This window comes from Megascapheus bottae, unplaced genomic scaffold (genome assembly GCF_031878675.1).
Source record: "Megascapheus bottae isolate mThoBot1 unplaced genomic scaffold, mThoBot2.hap1 HAP1_SCAFFOLD_195, whole genome shotgun sequence".
NCBI lineage: Eukaryota > Metazoa > Chordata > Mammalia > Rodentia > Geomyidae > Megascapheus > Megascapheus bottae.
Window position 1 is genome coordinate 117,404 of NW_028327276.1, and position 17,354 is coordinate 134,757.

Consider the following 17,354-nt stretch of genomic DNA (forward strand, 5'->3'; position numbering starts at 1 on the left):
ATTTGGTTCTGGTCTGTTAGTTCACACCGGAGTACCAGAGCAAAGAGCTAGAGGGAACAGAAGAGCTGGAGCTGGAGCTGGAGCTCAAATGGCAAACATGATCCTACATGAACAGAGTCATGGTTTTAGTATCCAGCCTTGTAGAAAAGTTTGATTTCCTCTCTATGTTCCAAATCAATTGTTTGTGTCTTACTTTATTTTTTAGAGATGAAACAACGTTAACTGCAATTTGCAGTTTGTGACCCAACCATTAACATTTGGTAAGTTGTATTATCTCTCATCTGAGTATAAATTCATTTGTACTGTGAATTTATTACACAATCTATATGACAGCTTCTTAGTGTCCTCCTGTAATCATTTTGTTTGTATTGAAACTAAAAGAAAATGATAGAGTCAGTTAGCACATACTTGGTCATGGTCTGCTATGAAGTGAAAAGTAGCAAGCATATCTTTATTTACCTATTATCAGGGCCTTCATGCCACTTGCACTGAGCCAATGGAGGTAAGAATCCCAATCAGGAGCAATGAGCTAGTCTCAGTGTTTCTGAGGTGAAAAGAGCCGGTGGGCCTCTTTCATACTTCACAAATGTGATATTTGGACTCTCAGTTCTGATGACAGTCCAGCTTTTGGACTCTCTTTTGGTGAGAAGCAGTTAAGAAAACAACAAGTTAATGTAAGTACGGAGGGGGTAGAGCAGACTGGAAAGTTGAAAATCAGATTGCATAAAGGATTGAGTTCCTCTGTAGTGAGTTGTATGTACAATGAAAATACATGATACCAATAAACATTGTGTTAGGTTTACTAAGAAAGGAAATTTCTTTACTTGTGCACTAAAGCTTTCTTTTGAAGAGATAAAAATGTAAGTTTCCACAGAAATTAATTTCCTTTCTGGGTAATAGTAGAATTCCTCTGTTTATTTAGCTAAGTATGGAAAAATTTAAATTCTACAAATTCACTAGTGTTTGGGTAACTTGCTACCTTGAGTAAGACTAAGAATGTACATGGTATTTGACTGTATATAATTTAATTCTCTAGCTTGGATAAAAATGATTCAACAGAATTTGGGACAGAAGACTTCAAGCAAAGGTCAGATATCTATCAGTAGAAAAACGTACATAAATATATATGTTATGAAACAGACTGATCATTTCTGGGTAGTTTCCAAATACTTTCAGTGTACCTTCTGTCTGTCATATTACTCCTTTTCATTTTGATGAGTAAATGAGAAAGGAGGTGCACAAAGTGTTTTGCTATTTTAGGGAGCAGTGCAGGAAAACCCCCCAAACCCTGCACATTGCCAGTGTATGAGAACCTACAATTGGTTATGTTCCTTTTTTCTGACGGCAATGACATACAATTCTATGTATTTATTTCCCGCCATAACAATTTCTTCACAGGTGAAGAAATACAAGTGTCAGTTCAAAGTGGCTATACAACTTTGTTTGATATTTTCCGTAGTTTTTTGGCTATGTCTGATTCTTTGATGGGTATTCCCTTTCCCTAGGTCTGGAACTTAATTTTTACATATACCTTTCATTGTGCACTTAATGCCAACTTTTAAAAACTGTGGTTCTAAGTTTTGTGTAACTATAAACATTGTCTGGGTACCATTTATATTGGATAATCAGATGACTCGGTGACATTATGACAAGGTCCTTACTACTCACATCTGTGAATACATGGTTCATGAATAAATGTACATTTTCAATGAAAGAGCTACGAGACAGAGAGTTAGAGAGAGAGAGTCCATACGTATGTGGCTGAAGGACGGTACTCTGATATCCCTTCAAGTCAGGGCTCCAGGAATGTTTTCCTTTCTTACTTATCACTGAGGCTCTGCTTCTTGATACACATGTGCAGCACACCATTTTGCTGATTCATTGGAGATGGCCTACCACAGAAAGGAATTTCTACCCTGGATGGCTTCATCTTGCCATCCTCTGGTGGTCTTCCCCCCACATCCACCACACCCCTGGAAAACAGAATCACATCTGTGAACAAAAGCTTGCACATCCATCTCAAGTTCTGGTGAAAGACTAAGTGAAAGTGTCATTAAACAGGCAAACCTAGGCATGAAGGCTCACCAGGCCATGACTAAAGTTGTAGCAATGACAGGGCTCTGAGTTGAGACTTCAGTACTGGATGAAGGTTTGGCAGAGACAGAAGAGCTAGAGACAAAGTACATTTGACAGACGACCTGTGTAGCACACACAAGGCCATAGTTTTCTAACCAAGAAGTGTCAGAAAAATGCATCACTTCTTCCTACATTGCCCCACTTAATTTCTGTATGTTTCAATATATCCACAGTGAGGACAGCAGCTTAACCAAAGTTGTTGTTCATTCAGATGAAGACATCAAGAGGGGGTGAGTTGACTAATTTTAAATTTTATTTTATTTTTGATTGTTGGGGTAATGCATAGAGGGGTTACAGTTACATCTGCCAGATAGTAGATGCATTACTTCTCACACAATGATACCCCTTCTCATGTTATTGTGCCCATGTGCCTTCCCCCTCCCAATCATCTTGTTTTTTCTACTTCCTTTTTCTATTTCAAACAAGGAAATAAACGTATATACTGTATGCCAGGTTACAAAGCCAGATACAGTAACAATATGAGATTAAGCATAAGGGGAAAAAAAGAGAAGAGAAATAACATAGTACATTAAGAACAGCAATCACACAAGATAAAGCTCTTGTTTCCATATCCTAGAGTTCCTTTCATTTAGTGTGAGTTGAGTTTTTGATCATCTAAATGATAAACCATTTTGAACAATGATGAATTTTCACAGTACACAGGACTACCTATCCATATCACATGGAATCACGATATGTTTTGAAACTAAGGAGAAATGATAGAGCAGATCATAAGACAGTGGCTCATGGAGTGCTGTGAAGTCAAGAACTAGCACCCAGAATCCTGGGATTATCACAGAGCCTATGAGCTACTCACCAGAAGCCCAGGGACCTGGCAATCCCTTTCTGAAACCTAAAGGTAGTCCCAGGTGTCTGAAGGGCACAAGAGGAAGAAGCACATTCACACTGAATGGGAGTCCTGCTTTTAGACTGCTCTTCCTTGTCCCTAACTGAGGGGCAGGAAATAGAGCTGGGAGTGGAAGGCAAGTGGCATGCGGAAATTAGATATAACTCTTGTGTCCCTTTGAATTGAGTTGGGTGCAAGAAGATGAGGCTGTTATCCACCAGGTTAGGTAGATTTATTTGTTTCTAGTGTTATAAAACCTTGGATAAAAATCATCTTTTGCAGATGTAAAAGTTTAATTTCTGCAAAAAGCCTCACTTCAGTTTCTTTGCATGTGAGGATACTGAACATTCCTAATAAGTAGAGAAATGTGGAGACAGATTTCTGATGTTCAGGGAAAATTTTCCAGCGCTAGAAAATGACATCAACTAAGTTTCTACCTCATGTCGATATTGTATGCCTGGGAATCTTTCTAATTTTATTCGAACAAAACAGAAATATATTAAGATATGTTTCATGTCCCCATTGTGATTGAGATCCTGCAAAAACACCAGCACAATCTAAAGGGCATTTCACAATCCTTGGACACACACTACCAAATCCCCACCATTGACTACTCTTCTGTCTTACACATTAGAACATCAACTTGAGCTACCACATGAAAATTAGTGTGTTTTGCAATAGAATCATTTATTTTTCTATTTGCTTGAAGTAATTTTTACTTTCTTTCTTGGTTTATCAGACCTCTGATTGATCAAGTACTTATCAATTTACTTTCATGTCTTATTATAATCCCTAAAGTCTTTGGGATATTTGTAGCTCTGTCTTTATAAAAATAAAAGATACATAGAGCCTATAATCCTAGCTACTGAGGAGGCTGAGAACTGTGGATCGTGGTTCAGAGTCAGCCCTGGCACTAAAGACCTTGAGACTCCTACCTCCCATTAAGTACCAGAAAAAAACAGAAGCGGTGCTGGGGCTCAAGAAGTAGAGTGGTAGCTCTGAGCTGAAGAACTCAGGGACAATGCCCAGGCTCAGAGTTCAAGCCCCTTGAATGAAAAAATATCAGATATACTTTTGATTTCATTTTTTCAGCTTCTTGAGATCTGATTATTAGCATATGATCTTCTGATAGAATATATATTCTTCAGCTAGAGGAACAGGTCATGAAGAGAATTTTTTCTAGGCAGTATGTCAGCTGCGCTTCACAAGATGTTACAAATGCAGTCAACCAAAGGATAGAATCCTTTCTGGAACAAAGAGGTGGAGGTCTAAATAGTAATATCGGTAGGAAACTTTTTGAGATTCTTATCCAGTTAACTTCCTGAAAGCCAGAAGTATGGCTCAAGTGGTAGAGTACCCGTCTTAATAGAGAAAGCTAAGGGAGAGCACCCAGGCCCTAAGAGGAAGCCCAATAGTACCTGCACATAAACACAGTAAGAAAGAGAAAGAAGGAAGTCCACCTCCCTAGCAGAGAAAGTCACAGGCTTGTTGTGAATGGATGGAAAGAGATATTCCAAGAATGGCACCCAAAAGGAAGCAAATATAAATGGATTCCTATCTGGCAAAGAAAACTTGAAAGTATTACAACATGAAAGTCATTTCATTTGGCTAAAGGCACTGCAATTATTAACAACAAAATCCTACTAAGACTCAATGCACCCAATTTGGCGCAACAGACAGTGCTAAACATAAATGAGTAGATGGATTCCAACCATGTTGGATCCTTTCCAAAGAATCCGCAAGAAACCAGATTCAACTGAAGGCCAAGAACCAAAGGCAGCACATATCTGCAGAATATTCCACACAACAGTCCCAGAATATGTATCATCCCAGCAACCCCCAAGCTTTCTCCAAAGGAAATAATATTTAGAGCCTAGAGGCAGCATTATTCTTTTTGCCTTTCCCTTTCTCTAATACTCCTCTACAGTAATTATTCAAAGAGATTTCTTGGCAGAAATCTTAACAATTGCATATAAGAAAAGTCAATGTACTCTTTCCTATCATACTATGGTGGGATTCAACTGGAAATAGCAAGATAAACTGCAGAAAATATTGAAATAGATAGAAATTGAACCAAACACTGTGAATGGTTAATGGGTTATTAAAGAAAGAAAGAAGGGATTTGTAATCAAGTCTACAAAAACCATTAGAGAGGCTGACTATGACATTTGGTTTCATTCTATAGGGACACCTCAACTTATACCACAACCAAACTTGACGAAACAAACAACAATGAAGGGTAAGGTCTAAATATACATATACTCTCATCTATGTGCATCTATGCATAATTAAATGTATATAAGTACAGTCACACATGAAAGGATAGTCATTGAAATGAAAGTGATTAGGTTTACAGAACTTTATTTTAGGTATTGATGACAACGCAGGGCCTTTGTTATTTTTCTAAGATTCTTGGGCTGTAATATCTCTAGATCACTTTCTAAAATCTTAGGTGTTTTCAAGAAGAAATATCAAGAATTCTTCTTGTTCCTAATTTAGTGTGGTGGCCAAAAGAAATTTAGTGTTTTGTTGTAAGATTCAGCAGGTTAAACGTTCTGGTGACTCCGTTGTTTCTAGTTAGAGGATAAGACAAGTTAAAGGTGGTGGTCTGTCTGTGTGTCTGTCTGTGTGTCTGTCTGTGTGTCTGTCTGTGTGTCTGTCTGTTTGTCTCTCTCTCTCTCTCTTTCTCACACACTGTCTCTCTCTGTCTCTCTGTCTCTGTCTATCTGTCTCTCTCTCTCTCTCTCTCTCTCTCTCTCTCTCTCTCTCTCTCTCTGTCTCTGTCTCTCTCAATGAATGAGTAAAGGCTGATCATTAGGGTCTTTTTAATTTGTTATGTATTTTTCTAAAATGCTTTACTGATAAGGTGCGTTTTTGGCCCCAATCAAAAATTTGCCTAATTATGTGCTGGATGTCTATCTCAAGAGATGATGATGATGATGAAAAGACCAGCGAATCTGTTCATGCCCATGTTCATCCTTGATGTGTCTCATTTTATTGCTGTGAGAAGGAGGCTGTCTAAAATAGAATGACTTACCTAGGTTTTCAGATGTTCATGGGAGACGTGACAGCTGAAGACAGCTCCCTCATAGCATGTGTGATTTATTTAGTGAATGAAAAGTCTTTTACCATCAAGTAAGGGTTGGAATTTTATGTGAAAGGCAAATATTACTCAATTGCCAAAGCATGTCTGTGTGTTAGTTTCCACATGTATTTTGTAGTTTAAGGTGAATAACTCATGAAGTACCAATCCTATTATGAATCAGAGAGGCTGGACAGACAGAGGAAGCAAGGAGGGGAGAGAGGAAGCAGAAATGTAGATGAATGATCAGCTCAATTTCCTTCATAGCAAGGGAAACGGAACATCAGGAAACACGAAAATAGTGTAAACAGTGCTTTAGGGTCATAGGAAAAGAACTCCTTGTGAATCTTGCATAAGTTTTTATTTAGCACAGGTAGTCATTTCATTGGAGAGAGAGGCCTCATTTCTAGGAAATACCCCTTTACATATATAGTATATGTAGAGTTCGTTTTCTGGGTATTATAGCAATTTGAGAAGAAAAGTCTCTTTAGGAACTTCCATAGTATTTGACTGTGCATAAATTAATGGTTTATGTTGATAATGAGGAGCAGAATACACACAGATTGACAGATGAGAGCCATTTGTTGTCAGATACTCAAATGTAGACAGACTTGTGTAGAAAGCTGTACAGAGACTAAGTACCATGTTTGTGGGAACCCCTTGGAAGGTCAAAGAAGTGAAATTTTTCTGTGCCATTCTGTGTTTTCACAAATTGGGTAAAGAATTGAGGCTCCTGTAAGGAGAGGGAATTCTCAATGTCCTGGTGAACAATGAAGTGTTCTCTGTTTCTGGCCTGCCTCCCCTTGGTCCAATCTGAGAGTAAGTCAGTAAAGACATCTAGGATTACTGAAGGTAATGAGGGAATAGAAGGAACAGAGGAAGCAGAATATTAGCTATGATCTCAGGTTGAGTTCCCTTGAAGTGTATTGTATTGAAATTCATACAAGATGTCAAGAGGTACTGTGGTAGGGGTACTGGGAAAAATTCTCTACCTTGCATGAAACCAGTCCATATTTAATTTCCTGAACAGATTCAACTGTCTTTCTGTGGTAAAAGGAAAATACTGATTTTCATTTGGTTCTGGTCTGTTAGTTCACACCGGAGTACCAGAGCAAAGAGCTAGAGGGAACAGAGGAGCTGGAGATGGAGCTGTAGCTCAAGTGGCAAAACCTGTTCCTAGGATGAACGCAGTTATGGTTTTAGTACCCAGCCTTGTAGAAAAGGTTTGATTTCCTCTACAGTTTCCAACTCAATTTTCTGTGTCTTTTTTTTTTTTACTTCACTTTTTAGGGATGACACAACATTAACTGCCATTGCGGTTTGTGAATCGAGCATTAACATTTGGTGAGTTATCTGTCATCTGAATGTAAATTCATTTTTAGTGTGAGTTTAGTACACAGTCTATATGACAGCTGATCGTTGTCTTCATTATTCCTCCTCCTGTACTGAAACTAAATAGAAAATGATAGCATCTGGCAGCAGATACTTGGTCATGGTCTACTGTGAATTCAAACATAGCAACCGTATCTTTCTTTACCTATTCTCTACCTTATTTACTTATTGCCTACATGCAACTTTTACTGAGCCAATGGAGGTAAGAATCACAGTCAGACACATTGAGGTGGTCTCCGTGTTTCTGAGGTGAAAGAGCTGGTGGGCCTCTTTCATTCTCCAGAAATCTGATACTTGGACAGGCCCACTGACAGTTATGATGAGAGTCCAGCTTCTAGGCTGTTGTTCCTTGTCCTTTGGTGAGAAGCAGTTAAGAATACAGCCAAGTATGTGTTGGGGTCTCTTAAGGGGCTGAGTTCTGAGGATCACAATTCAAAGCTAGCTCTGGGCAGGAAATTGTTATCTCCAAATAACTACCAAACAAAACAAAACAAAGAAAAACTGGGACTGGAGCTGTGGCTCAAGTGGAAGAGCACTATCATAAAAAAGTTCATAGCATCCAGGCCTCAGGACTGGTGGATGCACACGTTTCTTTTTTTGACAAATTAAAGACGTCATAATTACATAAAAATATTAGTGATACAAAGGCTCGCATTTTTGTTTGTATTTTACTCATTTGGATTTTTACAGAATTACATAGTTAGTGGAAGCAGTGACTGTATTATGTTTTTCTAAAAATTTAGACACATTTTTAAATATTTCTTTATAATTTTAAAATCATTTTATCATAGGATGTATTTATTGAGTGGTTACTTGAAGAGGAGAAGCTAGTTTCCAGTTCTATGTTCATATGTGAATATGTGTATGGTAGTTTTATGTTATGTTTAAAATTGATTTGAGATATTGAGGTTAATGATTCATGGGCCAATCAACTTTATTAACTTTTTTTGTTTCATTTTGACACTAAGTTTAGTGTTTGCTTGTATTACTGGATGGAAGTTCTTTTGAGGTAGCTGCTTAACACTTTTTGATTCTGGTACCCTGTGTGTTGTATATATGTTTATCTGATTTGGGAAAGAAAGGAGAATGACAACGTGGTGAATCAAGGACATAGGGTGAACCAGTGTAACTGATACTCACAAGACACTAGGTTAGAAATGAACTTTACAACTTGAGGTGAGGGGGAATTAAAGGAGTAGGAGAGTGAGAGAAAAAGGATAGAGTTGTAACTGTGTTCAACAAGAAATGTACTCAAGGGCCTGGAGTAAGGCCTAGTGGTAGAGTGCTTGCCTAGCATGTAGGAAGTCCTGGGTTTGATTGTTTGGTACCATGAATATGGGCAAAGCTAGAAGTGGTGCTGCGGCTCAAGTGGTAGAGTGCTAGCCTTGAGAAAGTCCAAGGACAGTGTCCAGGTCCTGAGTTCAAGCCCCAGGACTGGAAAAAACAAAAGAAACGTACTCATTACCTTACTTATTAACTGTGACCCCTCTGTACATTACCTTTACAACAAAATAAAATAAAGATAGCTAAAATGTCAACTCTTAGTGCCAGAATAGTTTTTCTTTTTTGGTGCTATTTCATTTTTCTCATCCTTATTATAATTTTAGTAATTATTTAAAAATATGTTCCAATTTTTGTAAGACCTTGTGTATTTTTTGCAATCAAAATCACATGTTCTGATTTTTTTATTTTCTTTTTTTTTGATGGGGAAAGAGATCATTCTTGAATTTTGATAATCTACCCGATTAAACTGACCTGATAAAACAGACATTTTAAAGTAGAAAACACAAAAATAAAAGAGAACTGTCGTTGGAAATACTGCACAACTTCTTGTTTCCTCCAAATTTGCTTTATATAATTGGATGAATGTAAATTAATGAACAGAAACTTAAGCAAGATACATGTAACAGAAACTAATAAGTGAAATTCTTTCAATTTTTTTTTCAAACTCATCTTTAAATTTTTCCATCATGGGAAATTAACATTATAGTTGAATGCCCAATTAACTAACTATGACATATTAAATTCTTCTATAATGCAATCATGAAGACCCTTCATGACACTTGTGTTTTGTATGTGGAAAAGTGTTAGAATTACAATTTCAACTCAATAAAAAATAATAAGTAATACTTGGCTTGTTATCTGGAGACTGCTTCTTTTGATGATTTTTAGTTATAACACCACTGAGCTGAGCAAATAAATCATCTTCTGAGAACATAAGGAAAAATAAACACATGCAAAATGAATAAAACACACTACTACATCTTTACTAGGTCATCTGTACTTCTAATAGTTCAGAAACTTAGAGATTTAGTGTACTCTTACATTAACTGCAAGAAAAAATAAAGGAGAAATTCCTTTTTTGAGATCACACTATGAAGTCAAATGGTTATTCAAATTCTGAATTTGTGTGCAAAACATGAAACACATTTACCTTTGTTCTAGGACTTAACAGATAACTTTCCAAGAATCAAACACACAGATATATTTGTGTGACTTCAATAACCTCAGCACTACAGTAATGAGAGATGTAGTAACCTTTTGCTATTTCAAGACTATAGGGAAAGAAGTCACAAAAAAGGAGAATTAAAATTGTTACAACTAAGAAACTGATTCTTGTTAAGTTTCACCATAGTGCCACTTTCACCTTTACATAAGCATGGTGGCATAATTCAAACTCAATAAATCAGAAATCTTAATATTTAAAATTTACCTTGGCTTTCAGTTATCACCATATTAACAACCAAAGGAATTAGATGGAACACAGAAGGGGTAATGGTTAAACCCACTTTGCTAGTTGGTTTCTTGACACATTAACTCATTTTTAATAAAAAGGGATAGTACATCTCAGTTTGCTTACAAGCTAGATCACTTTGAATTCTGCATTTCCTAACTGCAAACAGAATAAAACATTTACAACAGATTATAAATAAATTGGTTTTCAAGCATAGAGCCAGCCCCAATGATAATAATACACTATTTTTAAAGACCTAAGGCAATGAATTCCATTATGTTCTGATTTTTCAAAAGAAGAGTTTATAATCAAAAGTGAAACTTTTTTCATATATTTTTATTGTAATAAATGAAACTGTTTTAATAGGAAATTGGATGATATACTGTAGAAACTTCTTGAAATCTAGTCACATTTGATTGTCCACTTTTATTACCTGTGGGCATTTCTGTTATATATGGCCCAAATTTTTAATAAGGTATTTAGAAAAATGTCATGAAGTTGTTGCTTTAATTAGTATATTTGGTCTTTTTTAAGATGACTACAAGAACCATTAATAATTTTGAATTTTTCTTTGTGTTATTACATATGTACATTTATATAGGCAAGCATTATTAATCTTACTTTGGATATCTTACTTTCTTTTTTTCTTCTCTTCAGATTCTGTCACAATTTGAGAACAAATGTACCTTATAGCTCATGGAAGAGAAGACACAAATCAAGACATTTTTGGGTTCCAAGTTGCCGAAATATGGTGCAAAATCTGTAAGAAGTACACTGAAGCCGATGTCCAGTGGGACAGCTGTTACTCTATTAGGAACGTCCAAGGGTAGTAACATCAAAAGTTATATAAAAAATAATGGCTCTGATTGTTCATTATCTCATTCCTTTAATTGGAGGAAAGCAAATAAATACCAACTTAGTACACAAAATACTGAAGAACCTAACAGTACTCAAAATTCACATGATAAACTCACTGATACTGAAAAACATGCACCTGCTCAAGGAATGTTGGATAAAAATGAGGTAAAGGGAGGTTTAAAAAGTCTTCCTTTATTCACATCAAAGTTAACAAAGCCATCCACTATGTTTGTATCATCTACAGAGGAGGTAAACCGAAAGTCTTTTTCTGGACCATCTAACTTGAGTAAATTCACCAAAGGCACGTTACTAGGAAGGACTTCATATTCTTCAGTCAGTGCTCCAAAATCTCAGTTGAATGGATTTTATGGAAATCGATCAGCTGGTAGCATGCAGAGGCCCCGAGCAAACTCCTGTGCCACTCGAAGCAGTTCTGGAGAAAGCTTAGCACAGTCCCCAGACAATATTAAGTCTATGGCTTGTGAAAGAATGGTAAGGTCACAGAGTTTTTCACATTCCATTCAGAATTCATTCCTTCCCCCTTCATCTATAACCAGATCACATTCCTTCAATAGAGCTGTTGATCTTACAAAGCCTTATCAGAACCAGCAGCTTCCCATTAGAGTGCCTCTACGGTCAAGTATGCTAACAAGAAGTTCTCGGCATTTGGAAGTACTTAATGGAAATGAACATTTGGGGTATGGATTTAATAGGCCTTATGCTCCTGGTGGAAAGAAACTGGCTTTAGCAAATGGGCCAGGTGTAACTTCTACTTTGGGTTATAGGATGGTTCACCCCTCTCTACTGAAATCCAGCCGACCTCCATTTTCTGGAACTATCACCGTCGATGGTAATAAAAATACATCTGCTGACACCTGTGTAGAGGAAGCGGCTACAGTTTTGGTTAAGGACAACACTACCAATAAGGACCAAGAAGTAATTGAAAATGAAAGTTACAGAACAGATAATGACCAGACCATGAAACATGATACTAAAATTAGATATCTAAGTGATGATGTGGATGATATTTCCTTATCTTCTTTATCATCTTCTGATAAGAATGACTTAAGTGAAGACTTCAGTGATGATTTTATTGATATAGAAGACTCCAACAGAACTAGAATAACACCAGAGGAAATGTCTCTCAAAGAAGAAAAACATGAAAATGGACCTTCAAAGGATGTATTTGATTCCCCCAAAGAAAATGAAAAAACCTTTGGTAAAACTGATGAATGGATAGATTTAAGTGTTTCTGGTAAATATTAACATCGTTAATTTCCTTGCTTTTCTCCTATAACCAAATTATCATTTAGGATTATCTTCTAAGATACTCTCAGTGTTATACAGCGGGTTGAATCTGGAGTTGGGCAACATTTATCTTCCTTGTGATTTTTGTTCCCTATCCTCTTTTTAACCTATCTAATGCAAAGTCAGTAAAATGTCTTTTTTGGTCTTTCTTGGCTATTATATCCAAGCCACTTCGTATTTAATATAGACAATGTTTCCCAAATGATCTCTCTGCCTAGAGTGGTGAATCATTGGTCTTTGTTAAGAATAAAACTATGTCAAAAGAAACATAAGATAGGGAAGTCATGCCCAGTCTAAATTTGCTTGTTTAGCAATTTTAATAGTGATACTGCCCAAGGAACTTTATTTCTGTAATTGAAGAAAATGAAATAGCCGTATATGAATCATTTCCCAATATAGATAGCTATATTGACATTAGATACTAGAGAACGTATATTTGTATTTTCATATGCCCTAAAAGAAGAACTGAAAAGAATGGATACAGGAATGTGGTCATGCCTGGAAATACACACAAACCCTTGATTGTCTGCAGGTCTTATAAAAGGGACTGTGAGAACAAGTTTATTTCCTTATAAGGAGTCAACTATGAAAGGAATTTCCTGAACAGTGGTTAAAATTATATCTTGGAAAATATTAAAGAAATATGAGGATATCAGAAATGTTACAGTAGTAAAGGATGGCTAAGTGAATTTTTTTGTTTACTAGAAATATTTTAAAGATTTTATTCTTTATTTTTAAAAAACATTCTTTAAGACTTAGAAGATGTTGCAGTTATGTATGCGTTTGGGGGCCATCTCTTTGGCCATAATATATTGAATTCTTATAGCTTATTTTTTAGAAATGACAAATAATCATATTTTGTGAATCAATATTTCTCTCTTTTTTAAACCAACTGAAGATAGGAGTGGCTATACAAAGCATACTTCCGGAAATAACTTGATTTCCCTGGATGCGGATTACAGAGCTGGCTCTTCATTTGAACTCTCCCCATTGGATAGTTCTGATGGAACATACATGTGGGATGAAGAGGGTTTGGAACCCATTGGGAATGTGCATCCAGTTGGCAGCTATGAATCTTCTGAAATGAACAGCATAGTACGTATGGATTTCTATGCCCTCTTGAAATACTTTACCTTACTGTAGTGAAGCTTTTGGCGTTGATTGACATTTTTAATTTATGAAATAACTTTCCTAGTTTGGGAAATAATAACTCATGTATTTATTAGGACCCTATAAAATGTATAGTAAATACAGAAAGTGTAACCTTTGATTTAAATACATATACACATGTTCATTATAGAATATGCATACATACATGCACACACATACACATGTATCTATGGATGTACTTTATTGGGCAAGTTTAGCTAGGCCAGAAATTCTCAAGTAGGTAGAGATCGTCAGTATCTGGGAACATTTTTGGGTCTTTTTCCTTTTGATACCGGGATTGAACCTAGGACATTGCACTTGATAGGCAAGGGCTGTGCCACTGATCTATTTCCTGGGCCTTTCTGGAAACATTTTCAGTTATATTGCAGAGTGTTAGTTGGTGAATAGAAAGAAGCTAGAGGTTCAGCTATCTCACTGTGCCCATGGCAAAACATTACCTAGCAATTATTGAGAAACCTAGGGATACCATTCACAGACCACAGTAAGGTTTTTTTGTTGTTGATCTTCCTTGTTGTTGACTGTGAAGCTTAAACTCAGGGTCTGGGTGTTATCCCTAAGCTCTTTAGCTCAAGGCTAGCTAGTACTCGACCATGTTGAGCCAGAGTACCACTTCAACACAGTAAGTTTTAACTTTTAGTCTTACCTTTAGTCTTTACTCTTTACCTTGTTGAAGGCCTGGATAGCCATTGGAGGCACCTGTCCATTATGATCTCTGCAAGTTTGATCACTTGAAGCCCTTTGTTGGAGAGAAAGAGATTGTGTTGTTGTCTTATTTATAAGTTTCCTATCAATCTACCATGCATTTATTATACACAGGTATTCTAAGAAACAGTTGTGAGTAATGTGGTTAATATGCTGTTTGAATAAGGTGTAACAGATGTGTTAGTTAACAGGGCATTGATGCCTTTTGTGCTTGTATTCCTGAACTTAAGAGGCGTAGATCCAGAGGAGTGCAGTTTTAAGAATGCTTAGACAAACTACACCTCAAATGACTCACAAAAAGGAAAGGTTGACTTAAGTGGTAGAATGTTAGCTGAGTAAGCAAACTGAGCCCAACAAACTCCAAGAGCTTCTGACAATTAAACAAAAAGACTCAGGCTGGGAATGTGTTTTAGTGGTAGAGGGCATGCCTAGCATGCATGAAATCCTGGGTTCAATTCATCTACAGTACCACATAAATGAAAAAAAGCTGAAAGTGATGATGTGGTTCAGCTGGTAGAATGCTAGCCTTGAGCAAAAGCAGCTCAGAATCATGGCACAAGTCCTGAGTTGAAGCCCTACGACTGGCCAACAAACAAAACAACAACAAAAACCACTCTCATCCTTTATTATTTAGTATGTAAAATGAGATTTCCTCATAAAGTCATATAGTAGTTTTTGTGATTATGTTGCATTCAAAGTAGATTTCAAGCAGTATGATTTTTTTTGTACTCCTATGAAATAAAGACATGGAAAAAAAAAACAACAATATTGCTACCAGGCTATTTTCAGGAAGAGGGTAAAAGTGGAGATAGGAGTGCTTCTGGAGTTTGATCTCAGGCCTTTCCTGGGCTGGTACTTTATCTCTTCAGCCACACCCTAGTCCTTTTTACTTTCATTATCGTTCAGATAGGGGTTCTTGTTTTTTCTGGGTCTGGCTTCACCTCATAATCCTCCTAACCACAGCGTCTCCCTTAGCTGGGGTCACAGGTGATTGTCACAGGTGATGACTGGCTTGTTTGTTGGGATGAACTCTAGCTAACTTTTTGCCAAGGCTGGCCTTGAGACTTGGCATTCTCTCAATCTCTGCCTTCTGAGTAACTGTGATTATAGTTACAAGCTACTATACTCAAACTTAACAGAAATATTTTAAGTTGTACAAGCATATAGAGTAAGAGGAAGCATTTAATTTAGAGAAAGTGTCTTTATGTTATTAGATAAAGGAAATAAAGCTTACAGTTTATGATTTTTTTTATTATGAGGCCTTTTAAAAATGAATGTAATTGAAATGCACATGAATGTGATGTCCAGCAGATGGCAGCAATATGACATTTAGTACCTGGTGCCTTTAGCGGTTTACCATTTTCAACACCCAAAAATGCCTTCTCTTAGTTTTAAACATGTCTCAATTGACTATTAGCCCCTGATATCCATGACTTTCCTCCGTGATCAGTATGTTTCTGTTTACTTGAGATGGGAAGGAAAAAATAGGCTTTCTGAACTTTGGTGTCTCTAGTATTTTTCTTCTAATCAAAAGAAGACAGGCTAAAAAAGGATGAAGAACTGATGGAAAAGTTGAGATACGTGTTGAGATTCTGTTTTGCAATAGTTGGACTTAGCATTTTTGCTTGGAAGTTCAGCTGAATTTTTGCTTTGAGTATTTTAAACTTACTTATACAAGCATGTACTTGTATAGAATTGCTTTTATGATGAATTATTGTTACAGCCTTTATTCACTCTCTATATTCTATTCTTTTTTGTGCATTTTGTCTTATCTCTTTTTCTCCAGATACTCATGTGAGTATTCTCTTTTATAAAAAATAAACTCTAGGATAGGGAAACAAGAGGTTTATCTTGTGTGATTGTTGTTCTTAATGTACTATGTTGTTTCTCTTCTCTTTTTTTTACCCTTATGGTTAATCTCATGTTGTTACTGTATCTGACTTTCTTATCTGGTATATTGTGTATACGTTTATTTAAAATAGGGAAGGGGGAGGAACAACATGATTGGGAGGGGTTCGGGGAGGGAAATGGGGACAAAAACATGAGAAAGGGGTATCAATGTGTGAGAAGTGATGCACCTACTACCTGACAAATGTAACTATAACCCCTCTATGCATTATCCTGACAACTAAAAAATAAAAAAAGTCTTACAGACTTTAGTGCAGGGGCTGGCTTTGAACTTAGACCCTCAGATCTCAGCCTCCTGAGTAGCTAGGATTACTTGCATGAGCCACCTCACCTGACTAGAATAAATGTTTTGATACTTTGTAAGTAATTAAAAATTAGTCTTTTCATCCTTTTTGTACTCATTAAACCATTAGTTGAAACACAACTATTTTGGAGATGAAATTCAGTACTTTTTTCTGCTAAGTGTTATTATAGTCATATTTATTTATATAGCATTAGGCAAAGGCATTTTTTTCTTTTTTAAGCACAGTTAACTGTACTCAGAATCCTCTGCTGTCATGCTGTGACCAGTATGAAAGCTCTAATTGAGGGGAATTGAACTATAGTGTCACAATGACTGATTTCATAACTCCAAAATATTTAGGAAGTGGTAATTTTAAAGTATAAGATGCTGTTATTTTGGGAATTACTTTTTCTTTCTTGTTTTTCTTCTATTATCTTAAAAGGGCTTTTTGCCATGTAGCTTAGGGTGGCCTGGGACTTGGTAGATTGCTCTGGGTAGCCTCAAACTCATAATCCTCCTGCCTCAAGATTAAAGTTATGAATATGCACAGTCATCTGGAATGATTTTTATATTTGAATCTCATGTCCTTATAAAAGTGTCTAGCTTTGCTGTTCTGTTTTGTCAACTTTGCCTCATTTTCTTATAGTAGGACAGTTTAATTCCTTTTCATTATTTTAATTTTTGAAAGATTTTATTAACACTGATTTTTACATCATATTTCAAATGTCATCTTTAACAAACAAGAATTCAAGAAGGGAATCTCTCTATGTACATAGATTTTTTTTTTGCCAGTCCTGGGCTTGAGCTCAGGGCCTGAGCGCTGTCCTTGGACTTTCTCAAGGCTAGTGCTCTACTACTTGAGCCTCAGCACCACTTCTGGCTTTTTTCTGTGCATGTGGTACCGAGGAATCGAACCCGGGTCTTCATGCATGCT

General features: G+C 36.5%; 1 protein-coding gene across 1 annotated transcript; it reads left to right on the forward strand.

Annotated features, from left to right (window-relative positions):
• Positions 1–242: 242 nt before the first annotated feature.
• LOC150040173 (serine-rich coiled-coil domain-containing protein 2-like) lies at positions 243–13,500 on the forward strand. Its single transcript, XM_090327372.1, has 5 exons — positions 243–260; positions 1,037–1,087; positions 2,310–2,366; positions 10,849–12,304; positions 13,256–13,500. Exons 4-5 carry the CDS (start codon positions 10,888–10,890, stop codon positions 13,498–13,500), a joined length of 1,662 nt encoding a protein of 553 aa, XP_090183498.1. The 5' UTR covers positions 243–260; positions 1,037–1,087; positions 2,310–2,366; positions 10,849–10,887.
• Positions 13,501–17,354: the final 3,854 nt, after the last annotated feature.

Coding starts and splice junctions, on each gene's coding strand:
- LOC150040173 (XM_090327372.1), top strand. CDS start 10,888: ATGGAAGAGAAGACACAAATCAAGACATTTTTGGGTTCCAAGTTGCCG. Junction 12,305..13,255: donor GATAGATTTAAGTGTTTCTG/GTAAATATTAAC, acceptor AACCAACTGAAG/ATAGGAGTGGCTATACAAAG.